This window comes from Argiope bruennichi, chromosome 2 (assembly GCF_947563725.1).
Source record: "Argiope bruennichi chromosome 2, qqArgBrue1.1, whole genome shotgun sequence".
In the NCBI taxonomy this organism is placed as follows: domain Eukaryota; kingdom Metazoa; phylum Arthropoda; class Arachnida; order Araneae; family Araneidae; genus Argiope; species Argiope bruennichi.
The window spans coordinates 120,642,857-120,659,812 of NC_079152.1; the positions used below are offsets into that span (position 1 = coordinate 120,642,857).

The following is a 16,956-nucleotide window of genomic DNA, read 5'->3' on the forward strand; positions in this document are numbered from 1 at the left end:
CATGTTTTATTTTTGAGTCATCTTGTATACATGTATGCAAACAGATCTATACAGACAAGTTAATTTTACATATATATATTTGGTAAAATAATTTTATAGGCATTTTCAGTTAAAATAGAAAAAATTTAAACACGGTTCATCATCTATTTTGTTGAGTATAGAGTTATCATTGAGTTTATTGTATTTATAAGCGTATAGATGCAAAGATTTAAGAGATGTGACCCTATCAATATATTTAAAATAATTAGGTTACGAAAGAAACAATCCGTAAGTTCCAACCACTGGCTCGATTTCGCCTTATTTTATTTCATATAAAAATTCACGACGTCTAGATACGTCACTAAGGGTCACCTGCCATCACTTCTATACCATTTAAATGCAGAACGTACATTTAGTGTACATTAGTAGTAATTTTGGGCAATTTGGAAGTAATTTAAGGCACAATAATGTATATTTAATTTTCAATGGGTAAGCAATAAAGAAAGAGTCCCTTATCTTCAAATATTGTACACATCTCGTCAATTTATATCTCGGTTGGAAGTTCAGTGATTTAGATACATCATGAATGATCGCCCATCCAAACTCCCCTTCTATTATGAGCGATGTCATTTTCAACCTCATACAACTTGGACAATTTCATCAATTTGCACGCATAGCCAACCAATCAGAATGCTCTTTGCTTATTGAACAAGTCCATTTAAAATACTTCTTTCATTTGGTGTAATAAGGCTTAATTCCTATAAGCTGACTAACATTACTAAATTGATAATAAACTATCAATCCATAAATAAACAATGTGCAAAATCACCTATATAAAATTTCCTGAATTTATATAATAAAATATACATTGTATTTAGAGAGCGCTAATGCTGCTACAACTAAAACACAAATGAACTTAACCAAATTGAAATTAGAAATAAATATTAAGTTTAAAGCCAAAGAATCAAAAAAAGATTAAATGAATCCGGCCCGAAGACTTTCTCAAGGGTCACCCTCAGGCAAGGATTCAAACCAGGGATTTTTTCTGTGAGGGGTCTGACTTTCGTACAACAAACTGACCCCTCGTGACCCGAAAATCCCAGAAAATTGAGGTTTTGGAGATAAAATTAGTATCACAAGATTAAAGATAATTATCCTCAAACAAGTAAAAACATTTGCAAAAAAATCAATCCAAATAAGACCACAGCAAATCAAACCACAAACTTATTTGGATTGATTTTTTTGCAAATGTTTTTACTTGTTTGAGGATAATTATCTTTAATCTTGTGATACTAATTTTATCTCCAAAACCTCAATTTTCTGGGATTTTCGGGTCACGAGGGGTCAGTTTGTTGTACGAAAGTCAGACCCCTCACAGAAAAAATCCCTGGTTTGAATCCTTGCCTGAGGGTGACCCTTGAGAAAGTCTTCGGGCCGGATTCATTTAATCTTTTTTTTTTTTTGATTCTTTGGCTTTAAACTTAATATTTATTTCTAATTTTAATTACTAAATTGATGCTATTAATATGGTGGTCGAGTAGCTTGTTGCCGAAGAATACTAGTAATATATCCCGAATCAATACTGAACACTGGCATTACCGTTATGGGTATAATATGTATTTGAAATTGTTTGATGAAAGAAGCCCCTTAATTTTTTCCCTGAACTATATTTCTCTATATGCAGCATGTTTACTGAATATATTTCGATTTCCCTTTATTTGTCTCCTTCTTAGACCGTTCAAACATACTTTAACTAACTAGAAAATAGTCATTAAATTAAAGATTAACTCTAGTAACGTTTAAAAAATTGTTATCTATAAACGAACAAATTTGTGAAATGAAAAAAATAAAGTTAAATATGGCATTCTAATTTACTATTTTGAATTAGAAAACATGGAAATTATGTATTAATTATTACAGCCAATTGTCTAAAGAGAATATTTTTTAAATCTAGAGGAAATTTCTTAATTTGAAAGACAGTGGCGTAAGAAATATAATATCTAATTCATATTGGGAGAATTATATTTTTTAAAGAGAAATAAATCACATTTTTATATTTTTCATCTAGGCGATATGTACGCTCAGCAATGGAGTAACATCTTTAATATTGTGAAGCCATATCCGGGTTATAGTGGACGCCCTAACGTAACCAAAGCTATGCACAAGAAGGTAATATTTATTTGCCTATCGAGTTTAAGAATTGTATTCTAAGAGCAAAATTTATGATTAAAAATTTTCCTTTTTTTTTTCTGTGGTGGATAATGAATCTGCATTTGGTATTCCAAATTTTGCATATACGTATATTAGAATGTACAGTCATATATGAGAATTCACTTTCATCTAAAAGAAAAATGTATATTACAAATCTTTTTTGTGGTAACTCGAAAATCTTTATCTATTGTTTGGGTTTAAGATGGAATAATCATAATAATAAATCTGCACCTTTTTTTATGGACTTCTTCACATTATTTGTTATATTATAGACGTAATCTGTATAATAAGAACTAAGAATAAGATATCTTTTACTTGGGTCATTTTTTAGACTCCGACATAAAAAGAAGACAGGAGAAGAAAACAATAGTAATTTATTACTAACATTATTATGTTTCAGAAGTGTATAATTGTTTCTGAGATATTGTCGAAAGATTGTAATATTCATTTAACATTGGAAACGACATTTTTCAAAATTCTATAACTCTCAAAATTATCAACAGAATTACATAAAATTTCATTGAGAGGCTAATTTCATTCCCCAATTAACTGTTTCGATATCTTCAGAAAAAGAGTATCTAAATTGTGTCGCAAAAATTTAACGATGATGAGTATAATAGTCAAACACAGAACATGAGTAATATGAAATTATATTGTAATGAAATGACTTTTATTTTTTTTATTTCAATAATCGCAGTTATTTATTCACTTAAACTAAAATACATTTTTTTGCATATGAACGAAAGAAACATAAAAAAATTAATTTATTATTTTAATTTGCTGTTAGATAATGGTATTGAGCAAAGCATGGTGCAACGTATAATAATCTTTATTTGTTCCTTTGGTTTCGATTTGGCCTGAAAATATTTTAAGCATCTTGAAATTTACGAATATGTTTGAGTTTTTACTAAAATGGTAATTCAAACTGCAAGTTTAATTTACTATTACTCTTGACGAATTATTACTACTTATTACTCCTGACGAATAAACTCGTCATAACGCAAAATGTACTTTTTTCATGCCGAGTATACTTGTCAAAAACAGTATACTGGTTAAGATAAATGGATTCAGAAAAAAAATTAATAGTCTTAAATGAAAACTTTTTAGATAGTGGTTAATTAACTTAATTAACTATATTAAGTAAGTGACCTGACCTACTAGCATGCCAAAATAGCGACCTTGGAAGGTGAATGTTTAGACGTTTTATGCTCCACAACATTTTTTTAAGATAGTATAGTTCTCATATAACAAGGAAAAAGTAAATATCATTCCATAAATTACGCGATATGAACGTGAAACTGAAAAAAATTTTCTGTAACTCGTGGCGAACTGTGTACAGTAACAAAGAGTGGATTTTTTAATTTAAAATGCTACACAGTGAAGTTATACATTTCTTCACGGCTTAAATTGTTTGTTTTCTAATTATTTTTAAAACTTTAATAATTAATTAATAAAAAATAATTGTATATCTGACTTGTTGCAGGGGAGATTTAAATTAAGTATGTCTAAGAGATTACTAACTTTTAATGAGTTTTAATTGAAAATTTAGCTTGAAAATAAATTTATCGATTATTTTTCCTCGAATCCTTATTCTTTTTTATAACTATTTATATAAATGTAGTTGAAAAATAAAGAAATCACGAAGTAGAATATTAAAATAATAGCTATGTAGAGGAATTATTGCCATACTTATTTACTAAGGAAAATAAATCTTATATTACAATATTTTAAATTATTATTAGATAGCTTTCTTTTTTATTATTTAATTTCAAATTTTGAACTTGCCATCCTAGAGAAACGTTAAAACCCTTAATAAAATTATTACAATATCATTTCTCGATCGTAAATTCATTTTAAATATTGTGGTAAAGAAAAAAATCCCACTATTACTGAATAAGTGCAGAAGTCAAATTGGGATTGGTCTAACGGTAAGCTCTTTGAGGAATTTTCACTCTTAAGAAGAAAAACACATCATATTTTTCTGCTTTAAATCTAGATTGCTGAAATCTCTAAGCTGATTTAAACTGTTTACGTAATTAAGCATTCCATGCAAAATTAAACAAATCAAACATTAAATTTCCACATTGCAATTTTTGGGAATACTGCAATTTAGCAGCACGTATTACGCTGCAATTTTGCATTATATGATTTAACCATGATTACAGTTTGAAATTATTTATTATAATTAAAATTCCAATTTCTCAATGGAATAACAGCGATGAATGACGTTATATTAAAACTTCAGATGCTTCGTGTTTTGGAAACTATTTCGAAATTACTCCCTTTACATTAACAACCAAATTTAGTCATTTTTCTCTCCAAATTTTTGAAAATTTATCAAATAGAAATTAAATAATAAAAAAATTCTTTCACAATAAGGAAAGAAAAAACACTTGGGAAGGGGATAGAATAAAGATATCACACCTGAATTGATTTCTCTTACCGACTCTCTAATGCAGCCATTTTCGATTAGGAATACATTATCTTCATATAGAACCAAAATTCCAGCAATCGAATCTGGTGGTTATGTACAATTATCTACAAATATTTTTCTACATGAATATTTCCTTGTATTGTACCAATTGACTTTTGAGACCTTCCGAGTTTGGAAAGTTATAAGCATGTGTTTAAGTCATTGTTATTTCCCTTCTGATTAATAAAATTTTCCGAGTTCATATTAACCATCATGTCTTCATTTGTTCCAAAAGTGTTCCAAAACAGACCATAAATTATAACTGAACTAAAAATACATTGTATATCGCGACAAAAGAAATCATTATCTTTATTTTCTATTCAGAGAATAGTTATTCCACATTTTACTGTATTGAAAGAAATTTTACACAATGGGTGGGCATTAAGTAGATCGCGATCGACCGGTGGATCACTGAGACATTTTGGGGTGACCGCCTTTGCTAAGACTTTAGAAGCGCATACTAAAAGAAACATATTTATGGAACAACGATATAATATATTCACCTTAACTCTTGAAGAAAATGAAGTTTTTTCCCTTCAAAATGCCATAATTTTAAAAGCACGTAGTTCTGAACCTAAGAATAACATTTGAAATCTAATAGATGAAGTAAAGTTCACTAATTTAAAAAAAAGTAACATATTATTTCACATCGTTCTTTAGGTCTACCTAACTGAGAGAATCTGCATTTTCAACGATGAATATAATTAAGACAACATATCTTTCTCATCTCGCAGACGACCGCTTAGAATCCAGTGCAAGGTTAGCAGTTAATAAATATATACCGACATATTCAAGATTGGAGGACAATGCACAGACTAAGTCATCTACCAACTATAACTATGAGAATTTACTTTAGATGACAATATTTTTTAATGCACTTCAAATTGTTTGATATTAAATGCATCAATTAATATTATTAGATTGTGGCTATTATTATTATGTTTGTAGTTATGTAGGTAAGTACATATTCCATATTTATTATTATTATTATAAATATTGAAGAACTTTTTTGGGGGATGGACTGCAACACCTTGAAAAAACTAGAAGTAGCCCATACCCTGGAAAAGTCTGCCCACCCCTGCTTTACACAAAGATAGAGATGTTAGGCAGTCAGAAAGAAGATCCGTGATTAGTAAAATTGCTAGAATAAAGATGCAAATCTGTACTACGTAACATAAAAATTATGTGAAGTTCAAAAAATATTTTTTATAAAACAGAAAAATTTAAAATAATATTTCAATAATTTCTTTGTGGAAAGAAGTAATAATTGTGCTTGCGTATTAATCGAATGTCTGCAGTCCATCAGAAGAAAAAAAAAATGTGATTAACGATTGCGTGCTGACAGGCTGTTTTGTAGCTTATGTATGCCAGTGGCATGCGGTTAATGTACAAATGCCGTAAAAATAGCGTAAACTGACATCCTATGGTTTTTACTATAAGTTCTTTTTTTACTTTCAGAAATTAGCACCGATCGATATGTTCATAATTGCGGAGAAATTTTTCACATCAATCGGTCTGAAAGCAATGACACCTCGGTTTTGGCACTTTTCTATGATAGAGAAACCAGTGGGAAAGGACGCAGATTGCCATGGTGCATCTTATGACTTCTACGAAAAAGAAGACTACAGGTAAGTAAAATGTAATCTGTTCCATAAGACTCTTGTTTAATCACTGAATTGTTTTACTATGAAACATTTAAAAATACACTTAAAAATGAAATAAAAAAATTAGGAAACATTAGAATCAAAACTATCTCACATAGTGAAATTTTTCTTATCTATACAAGGTAGGCCATGTACAATTATATTACCATTACCGTGTATAAATATGTTACGATGGATACGATACGAATCTGTAATATTGTTTTCCTGTACAGTTCGTTTCATAATACTGAAAAGATGTTTACAGATTTTTAATAGATATTCTGAATGTCTGCCAAATCAATGGTTCCACGTAGAGAACTTCACAAAAGTGAAGGTTCTCGAAAGTACAGGAATCATTACGATATGTTTATAGGAATCAACATTTGCACTTCCTGAGTGAAGAGACCGCCCTGAGTTTAAAAAACTCAATTTTGGAAAATATCCATCTGTCTGTCTGTGAGAAAGATAACACAAAAACGATTCGAGCTAGATGTTTGAAATTTGATATACAGTCTTACGTTATACCAAATTTGCAAATTTCTATGAAATTTTGAGTTAAATCTATTCAGAGAAAGTTCATCTGTTCGAATATGAATAAACACGATCACTACCAAAACGAAGAGAGCTAGATAGATAAGACTCGGTACATAGATTTAACATCTATAGTTTAAACATCCGACAAATTTTGAGACAAATCTTTCAAAGGGTTTACTGTCCGTTGATCTGTACTTTCCGAAATAAATAAACGAGATAATTCAAAAACACAATGACTTAAATGTATCAAACTCTTTAAGAAAATTTGTGATTACAAGTACAGTGTTGTGTTTCAATGGGTTGAGGAAAACGTGTCTAAAATATAAATTTAATTTTCGGATTCACTTAACCACATGCCATGGATTAACCACCAAATAACTCGCCAAGGATAATATGATGGATTCAATAAAAATGCCCAATTCACGCCAAAAGTTAATATTTCGTAATTATTGTATGCCAGCGCCATGTAAGTCACTCTCAATCATGACAAATTTATTGGAGAGTATTTGAGAAAGTTTTGGGGAATGAACTTCGATGGTTTACATATTTTTTTTTGTCACCCTTATAAAATTCCAATTATTTTTGATATATTATCAATTTCATAAGTTTTCTGTCATTGCTTCACAAAGCATGTTTATTTTAATTTATTTTTTCAGGATCGGAGTGTGTTCCCAAGTGAACGCATTTGATCTAGACGTTATCCATCATGAAATGGGTCATATCGAATATTTCATGCATTATAGTCATCTACCTTTTCTGTTTCGGGATTCTGCTAATCCAGGTAATTTTCTCATTCAAAGCAGAGATCAAAGAAATTTTATTTCCTTCAAACTGTGACTTAAAAATAGCATAATGTGTTGCATTGCCTGGTAAATGATATTTACTAACATTCGTCTACAATCCACTCAAATTGAGAGGGAAAGGAAATATTTAATCACAGATCTTTGCATAGCCAGGTTCAAGTATCAACATTTTAAAAACATTTTTGCTAACCGAATTGAGGATGATTTTTATCTTAACCAAGTATACACTAGACATGGTGCATTTTCTGTACATTAAAGTCGTTTCTTTGACAAAAGTTCGACGTCAGCGTGGCACCGAAGAAGGATCTATAAATCACGTTATCAAAGTCTGCGCACTATGGCGAGAATACAGACTCAAAAGACGTCGAAGAACTCATAAAAATTCCAGTCATTAAATCTTCTATTACGGTCATTTTGTCAAAGGTCTTGTCTTTAGTTCTCTCTTAATGTAAAAAGTTAACGTACATTTAATGTATTTTATGCATTTTCAATGTTTCACAATTTGATATTAATGTAAAATGTAAAGTTTTGTTTTTCTATTCTTTTTTTTCTGTACCAATATGCATCTTCTCTAGAAGGTTCTTTGTTGCTTGCAAGTGCCAATTGCCATCAATTGTCGTTTGTAACCAGGTTCGACTGCAAATCTAAATGTATCTGCTTGTTCCTGTTATTTCTATGTCCCTCTATTACCGTCTCTTTTGTTACAACAGCATGTGGTATTATTAAGGCAAAAATTTAATATTTACTAGCTGGTACTCGACGCGTTGCTGCTGCAGAATAAATAATTTTGGAAATATCATTTAGAATTTGAAAGAGCTATTTTGTTTAATTAGGAATGATAGAAAAAATGATATTTATTTTCTTGTCGACAATGAATACATTCATGGAAATTGAAGGATATATAAAGGGAAAGTATAAATAATATTTATTCTTTTTTTACTTTATTATTCAAGTATACTTTAGGGTAAACAATATTTTGTTTTCCTGTGTGCAGCAAAATGAAATAAATTTCTTGGCTGTCCGACTCGTGTACATCCAAAATACAACTGGCCATGTGAAAAACGTGGATTTTCTAGTTTTACTCCGCACACTTGAAGTGATTGACCTTGCGCCTTGTTGATGGTCATCGAGAATGCAAGTCGTATGGGGAACTGCAGTCATTTGAAATCAAAAGGCATGTCGGTGTGAATAATGGGAATGCATGAAATGAGCACATCTTCTCCAATCGATTTTCCGTTAAAAATAGCTCCCTTGCTTCTTACCGCAAAATGGTCTTTCGATTCTGATGTGCGCGATGAGGTAGCAAATAAACGTTGTCTTTCGATTCTTGCCGCATGTTGATTTTGAGATTCTGAAGCAAGTGAATTCGCAATTCATAAACGAATCTTCTTTATTGCTCGCTTGTCGTTCCTCATTTGTTTGATTAGCTCGAATTGGCTTATTTCTACGTGCTGCGCTGGTAAATCTATGAAGTGACGAACTTTTTGGGACGTATTTTTTGCCAAAGCAATCAACGCGATATACGCTTGTGTAATCGAAATATCATTTGTTGATTCACTGAATAAATAGAAAAATTGCTGTTTGCACTGGAAAATTTTTATTATATATAACTAAACTGGATCGGCATTGATAATAATAATTCTATTTTGTATGTGTGCACTAAATGTTTTCGATTTCGTTTTACTCACACTGATTGGCATCAATAAAAGAAAATCATCAATCATAATAATTTTATTTTGTTGATATACATGCGATTAACTCCGAATGAAATGTTCCGTTTGCCGTTTGCTATTTGTCAATTGTCAATTTTAAAATATAATCTTCGCGCAAGTGCAAGCAATAAGTCGACCAAGTTTCATCGCAATCTCTTGACGGTACAGAAGCGCATAAGGTATGAACAAACAACAATTCATTTTTACATATTAGATTAAGGAACCTTAACATTTACTTAATAGTTTAGATGGATTTGCACAGAAGTTCCCATTTTTATTTAAAAACAATAATTTTTAATATTATTTCAGCAACTGACCCTTTTTTTTTGTATGCTGTATTTCTTTGAATGTGCATTAATCATAGCTCTTTCTTGTAGTACTACTGCCTATTTCAAATATTTTGTATACGCATTCCCTGAATGTAGAATTTATTTGAGAGATTAAATGAAAAGCTAACAATATGGGTTAAAATTTCTTAGCCAAATCTAATGAAAACAAAATTATTATATTACAAGTAATTAGAAAGGATTTAAATATGGCACGCCTATTGAAAAACTTCACATTGAATTTCAATTTCAATATTTTCGGGCTACTGCAGATCGTTTTGACAATTTGCTGAAGAAAATTCATGACGAGCTGGACTCATCCTTTCAGTTCAAGGAGTTAACATTTGATAAAAGTGTTTGAATTGTTATTTACAACTATAAGATTTTAATTACTCTGGCGTTTTTAAATATTATTTGTTGCTTTCTCAAAATAAATAAATAAAATGCGCCTGAAAAATGAATATGGGGAATGAGATGTTCCCTCTTTATCTTGAATATTAATGCACAAAAATTTAATCAAAGTAAGTATTTCTATTAGTTCGGAATTCGACATTTAATCTAATGAATATAAAATCTTTAATTAATTTGATCATGATATTTTAAAATATGTTGTTATTTATTAATGCATTATTTAAAATGTATTCACATATGTATAAATATTAATTTTTGTAAGTTTTTATTGTGTTTTACCATCCTCTTTTTTAGAAATATATGTTGCTAACTTAAAGCTAAAATATTTTAGAATTTTTTAAAATGTACAACAGAATTAATAACATTAAATAAATTTTAACAAACTTCACTTACCATGTTCGATGCATTTCTACTTCAAAATGAAAATTAATTTTATGATATTGATTACATTTTAATATTTTATATTACTGAATAATAATTTATTTACTATAACGTATTAATTTATACTTTTAAATGGCTTTCTTTACAGATGCTTATTGCATCTCTCGAATATGAATGTGCAAGTCTAAAAGGATTGAAAAGATTGTTTTGTTATGTGCAAAAGAGAATAGTGCCATTTCCCGCATCGATTAAAGTTTTATGTGTTCAAAAATTGATGCTATATGATTTATGTGTCACAAATTTATTTTTAATTATTATTCATTGTAATTTTTCATGCATGAATATCCTTGAGAACTAATTTTAATGCTACAAAAAAGTTTTCCTTTTGAGATGAGAGTAGGTTTCAAAATACGTATTGTTACGAAATTTCCGGGTTCGCTTGGATAGTGGAAGTTATATGGTGTGGAGAACGCTCAATCAGCAGGCGACAGTAGAAAATAAAACAACGACGTTTATTTATACGAAGACACACAGGACAGCACAAAGACGACAACTATATACAGCATAGAGAAGACAATTATCTTCAGCCGAGACGTGCATACAGCAGCATACAACAAGACTCTACTGCAGACAGTAGCGCACAGCTTAGTTCAGCACTAGCTTCACTCCGTCGCTGCTCTGCTAATGTCTGGAAGATTCACTCTTTACCGTCGATTCCGACTACTCTCCTCTGGCAGCTGCAGACTGCCTTCTTTTATAGGTCTCAGGAGGTGGGACTAGAAGCCTCTCAACCAATCAGGAACTTTCGAGGCGTATCTCGGTTCCCAATGGAAGGATCGGAAAAATTGCCGATGTTTCGGGTATAATCTATTTTGGCGCCAAAGTCGCCAAATGATTGCCAAGTTTGTCGCCAAGCTCTGGGACCTCTGACGCGACACCCGGACTCCGTCCAATACAGATGACTGTAAAACGGTCTTTCTGATGATGGAATCAACTATGCTGGGAAGCAGCATCACAGATTCGTGACAGTATTTATTCTTGCAAACGTAACGGTAGCACTAAAAACAAAACTTATAAATTTTAACAATTTTGACATAATATGAATTGTCAAAAATGTTTCATATGTATATAAACAAAATTCAACATTTTTTAAATTTTATTTTGTAGGATTTCACGAAGCTATAGGCGATGCTATATTACTCTCTTCCATGACACCTACTTATTTAACAAAAATTGGCCTCCTAAAAAGGAATAATGTCAGAAAAAGATATGGTAAGGTACTCCATAATAAAATAACCACACTGATTTTATGAGACATTTATAACCACTATATATATATATGCACAATGTTTGTAGCATTAATCATTTCATTAGCGCTTCAGTGTTAATATTTTACCGTCAAATCTGGATCATTTTAGCAAAAAAAAATCAGCTTTTTCAAAATTACAAATTAATTTTTTGATTAACTTAATTCTGATGGAGTTGGAAAATATCATGTATTAACAGGGAAAAACCGTTGTTTTATAATGCTTTATAATGAATAGAAAGAGTTGTAGGGCGCATAAAACAAATTTTCAAGTAAAACAGTTTTGATATTTGGCTATCAAATTCATTAAAGAAACCGAAATGAATGACATTGTGTATGTTTGCAAAAACATTTTTTCAGAAAGGCAAAGCTTATAACTGCTTTTTATAAGATCTTTTGTTTCTGGTGATTAAAATTTTGTATAAATGTATTTGAATTCATTCTTATTCAATTTGCACTTTTTAGAAACTTTGCTTATTTCAAATGTTTTTTCAATTTATATTTCATCTAAATTTCAATTACTATTAGGCATTAATAAGCTTTTAAAGAAAAAAAATTACGTGTGATTTTCTAAATATATAGCCGATTTTATTTTTTATTTATTATTATCTTTTTAATTTTTTAAATTATTTTTTTCTATTTATTACTAAGTTAAGCTAGAGCAATCATCAGCTTTAGAAATAAGAAAAGTATATAAAATTATTATTTTTCCTCTTTTAAAATGTTTGATTATTGTTGCGAAAAGTAATTGGCTTAAACATAGGCTGGTTTAAATGTGCAATTACTGTGTTTCAATCTTTGTCCGTTTTCCTCAGTTTGCTTTTTCCAAAATCACGTCTACTAGAAAATGTTAAAAGTCATACACATTTTATTTAAATTTCTAAAAAAAATTTCAGAAATATCAATTTAATAAAAATAGGCATCGAGTTTTAAAAATATTGATTAGCAAAAGTTTTAAAAATAGCGAAAGTGAAAAAAGTCGTATATTTCCTCCAAAAAATAAATAAATCTATACTTATAATAAAGCTCAATGTGTGTGTGTGTGTGTGTTGGCGCTCTACAGGCCAGACCGTTTGACATACAGCTACCAAATTTGGTACATGTATACCTTGGAGGTTGGGAATGTGCACGTGGGGTTTCTTTTTTCGAATTTTTAATTAGAATTTTAATTATTAATTTAAAACTAACTTTCCCGCCAAAAGAATCTTCCATTTTCAACACCGCCAACTTTTCCGCCAAAAAAATCTTCCATTATCCCCAGCGCCAAACGAGAAAGGCTTCAGTTTTTTTTTCTCCCAACAGTAATGAGGCTAGGGTTAACATTTTTCGGCGGATTATTTCAATCGGTTCTGTTTATTTTCTTAATGTTTGATGCATTTAAAATTAAACATTGTTAATGAATCAATCTTTCAGATTCATTCTGAAGTACTTTTGAATTAAAATAAAACAGAATAAAGGAAATTAAAAATTTCTAATCCGCATAGCGTTACCCCAACTGGCGTAGAAAAAATCACGTATTTGCGTTACGTAACCGGCGAAGAAAATTCACGCATGCGCATTCTGTTCTGATTGTTGCCATGACAACGTTATCAATGGATGATTTAAATTATTTTTGGTTTAGTTGCATGCTTTTGTAAGTAAATTGTATTTATGTTAGTTATATATTTTTTGTATATGCTTATAGTTTTAAGTACATCATTTTTTAAGTAGTTTTTTTAAAACCTGTTTTCAACCGTTTATTTTAAACGATTCGTTTTATTTTCTTAGTGTTTGATGCATTTAAATTTAAACATTGTTAATTAATCGATCTGCTCATAATGAATCTAACAAAATTTTGTTGACCAACTCTTGAGATATTACATAAATTAAAAAATATTCTTTAGTGCCCATAAAGTTTAAACGCTGAGTGACTCTATTTTCAGTAATCAGATTATTAAAAAATGCTTTGTTTCAGTAAAAAATATTATTATATTAAATGAAGATAAATTCTTTCCACTTTAATTTAAAGCATAAATTCTAAGGGTGCTAACAGAAAATGAGAGAGATACATATTACGTTATGACTGAAGGCCTTTATAATATTATGAATGAATTATATGATAATCAAAATTTGAAGTTTTAAAATATTTTGATGAAGAAGCTATTAAAGTAGAAATTGCATAAAATATTTAATTATTAAAATTTTAACGAACATTAAGATAGGCGAACCGGCTGGTCGCCAAAGGCGGCTAGTAAATAAATAAAAATAAAGTAAAATTTGTTTTTCTTTGAAAATAAATTGAGAATTCCGAAATCGAATACCTAATTCCTTTAGGTTAATTAAGAGGATTCATTAAAAAAGAATCATTCAGCAAATATCAAAAATTATATAAGAAAAAGCATTTTTAAAAAATGGCCCCTTTTTTAAAAAAAATTTTTTTAATTAATTTCTTTAAAGGAAAAATATTTTTAAAATATAAATTTCTGAATTGTTTATATTTAACCACAGCAAAACAAAGCAGAATTTGTCGAAATTACAGAAAAAAATTAGGGGGTATCATGTCCCTTTAACAAGGTGTTCACAAAATTAATTTCAAGGAAGCACCAAGTGGCGGTCTTTTAACAACGCCGAGGAGAACGATAAGATATATACAATATCCAGTTAGCACAAGCTATTTTACGATATTCTCACGATGTTGTGACTGCTGGCCAATATCGGAAAAATATCGTAACAATCGGCATTTTGTGTTAATAAGGATATGCTACCATCCATTAAGGACTATCGCTATTATTGTGCAAATGTATTAACACGCAAAAGTAAATTTCTGAGAAACAAATTATTCAAATTTAAAATGTTTACTTGAAATAAATGATTTATTCTGAAAAGTGCCATTAAAATTTTTTTATACCTGTTTAATGGTACCAACCAGTAATTAGGAATACAAACTGTAAAACTTAACTGAGATGTAACTTAAGATATGCTTCTTAATTTGCTGTTGCATCTATAATAATTTATTAATTATACTTGCATTTCAATATTTTTTGTTAAACAAAAGCTTTTAATAATCTTTAGAACTTCTTACAAATTATTGAAGGCTATAACTGGAAGATATATAAGCAATTTTTATGAATTTTCTTTAAAAAAATAATCATCATGATTTACAGAAAAATTAAATTAACATAGGAAAGAAATGTTTTTTTTCAAATTGTGAAATTTGAGTAAAGTAAAATTAAGAATGAATTATTATTTCTGATAAATTATTTGGAATATTATGACATTCTTAGAGCTTTGTTTACTTATTATTAACATTAAACGATGTGCAGGCTAAAATATTAAAAACTAATACATGCTGTATTTATATGTATGCATCTTTTCATTGATATAATACAAACATAAAACAAAAAAGTAAATTCTTTATCATTTTAAAAATATTTGCAGCATACATATTTGCAACAATTATATCGTCACACTTGTTAAAATTATCACCAGAAACTTTTTTTATTGTTAAAAAATGTGATAACAAACGTTAATTATTATTGCTTGGTCAGTTTTTGTTTTAAAAATATAGGGTATTGTTTTATTAGAAGCTTTAGGTTTAACTATAAAATTAGTTAGTATTCTTAATATTCATGTTTTAGCTTCAAAAGTTATTCATTAATATTTCAAAACCAAATCTTGAAACTAAAAAAGCTGGTTTCGAGATATGCTCCCATATCTGATGCTTTCAAAAATTTTATTAAACGCGCACCTTATATTAAAACCTGCTCAATGTAGAAAAATAAGCCAAAATTTATATCTTGACCATCAATAATGGAAAAAAATTCAAAATAAAAATTCGTAGCAACACTAAAACGATTTAAATTTCACTTCAACAATAAAATATATTGCTATGAAACAAGCTGAAATAAAGTTGGAAAAATTGAAAAGAAATTATAAAGCAAAAATTGGTATGATGAAAAACATCTTTGAATTTCAAGATGTAAAAATTACTTTTGAACTATAATATTATCGGAAGTTATCAAGGAAAAATTTCAAAATTTCCTTTAATTTTTATTTAATTAAAACAAATTAATATTTAAAAAATAAGAGCATCAAGTTATGCATTTTCAACTTCGTTTAATTTTCTATATATATATATGTAGTGATTTTGGTAGCTCTAGTTCAAACTTTTGCCTGTGGAACGCCAACACACGCACGCATTCATATTCGTCTTTATTATTAGTAGAAATTTAAAATGCACATAGTAGTAACAAAATAACTAAAAATATAATGGAATGCTTAACCTTCTGGCCGCGTAATTCCTTATAATCACTATTTAAATGCGATGTCTGTAAATAAGTTCAAATATTTTTCAAAGAAAGAGAACTAATATTATATGTTACACGATAATAATATAATATAATAAAAATTTATAATCGTAAAAATAAGCACTCTAAACTGCGAACAACGCTGGATGCAACAGAAAATAGACTGATTGCCAACCCGCGGAAATCGCGGGATACACAGCTGGAGGGTTAAAAGATACGAAAAGGAATTTGATTGTAAAATGGCTTCATATAATATATTTATAAATATATGTAAATATTTATCTTAACGTTCATAAAATTTTATAAATTGGAAACTTTTATTTACAGCTTATTTAAATTACAATCTATAAAAGAACTATGGGTTTGCCGATTTCACTTTGTTGACTACAATCTGAACATTTTTTTTAATATCAATTGTTTGAATTCTTTTTTCAGAATCCACTATTAACTATCTAATGCAGACGGCTTTAAACTATGCTGTGACACTTCCTTATGACTACATAATAGATTACTGGAGAAATAAAGTGTACGAAAGAATTATTAAGGATACAGAATTGAACAAGAAGTATTGGCTGTATAGGTACAGTCATGATATTTAATAACTTTAATAATATTTTATTATAAATTAATAATTGTTTAATAATTGTACATTTTATATTGTTTCAGTATTGATCAGTTCCAGGATTAGGTATTTACACAATCCTCTTGGGGCGCCTATAAAAATGCACCAATTCTATTTTTCTTGAAATTAATTCTCCTTGTGCTAATTGCTTAGATAATATGATTTACTGGTAAAAAAAATTGCCTTTTTAAAGTGAATGAACAAACCGTTTCATTCCCTGAATTCTTGATAGTACTTTATTCATGAATGTTTATGAAAATCCATTTAAC

At 29.1% G+C, this 16,956-nt stretch overlaps 1 protein-coding gene across 1 annotated transcript in view; it reads left to right on the forward strand.

Annotated features, from left to right (window-relative positions):
• Positions 1-16,956, forward strand: part of LOC129962309 (angiotensin-converting enzyme-like) — a 37,830-nt gene that overhangs the window by 12,786 nt on the left and 8,088 nt on the right. The window contains exons 6-10 of the mRNA XM_056076055.1: positions 2,048-2,148; positions 6,122-6,291; positions 7,497-7,621; positions 11,641-11,745; positions 16,501-16,645. Coding sequence (XP_055932030.1) covers positions 2,048-2,148; positions 6,122-6,291; positions 7,497-7,621; positions 11,641-11,745; positions 16,501-16,645 — 646 coding nt within the window. The remainder of the gene's footprint in view (positions 1-2,047; positions 2,149-6,121; positions 6,292-7,496; positions 7,622-11,640; positions 11,746-16,500; positions 16,646-16,956) is intronic.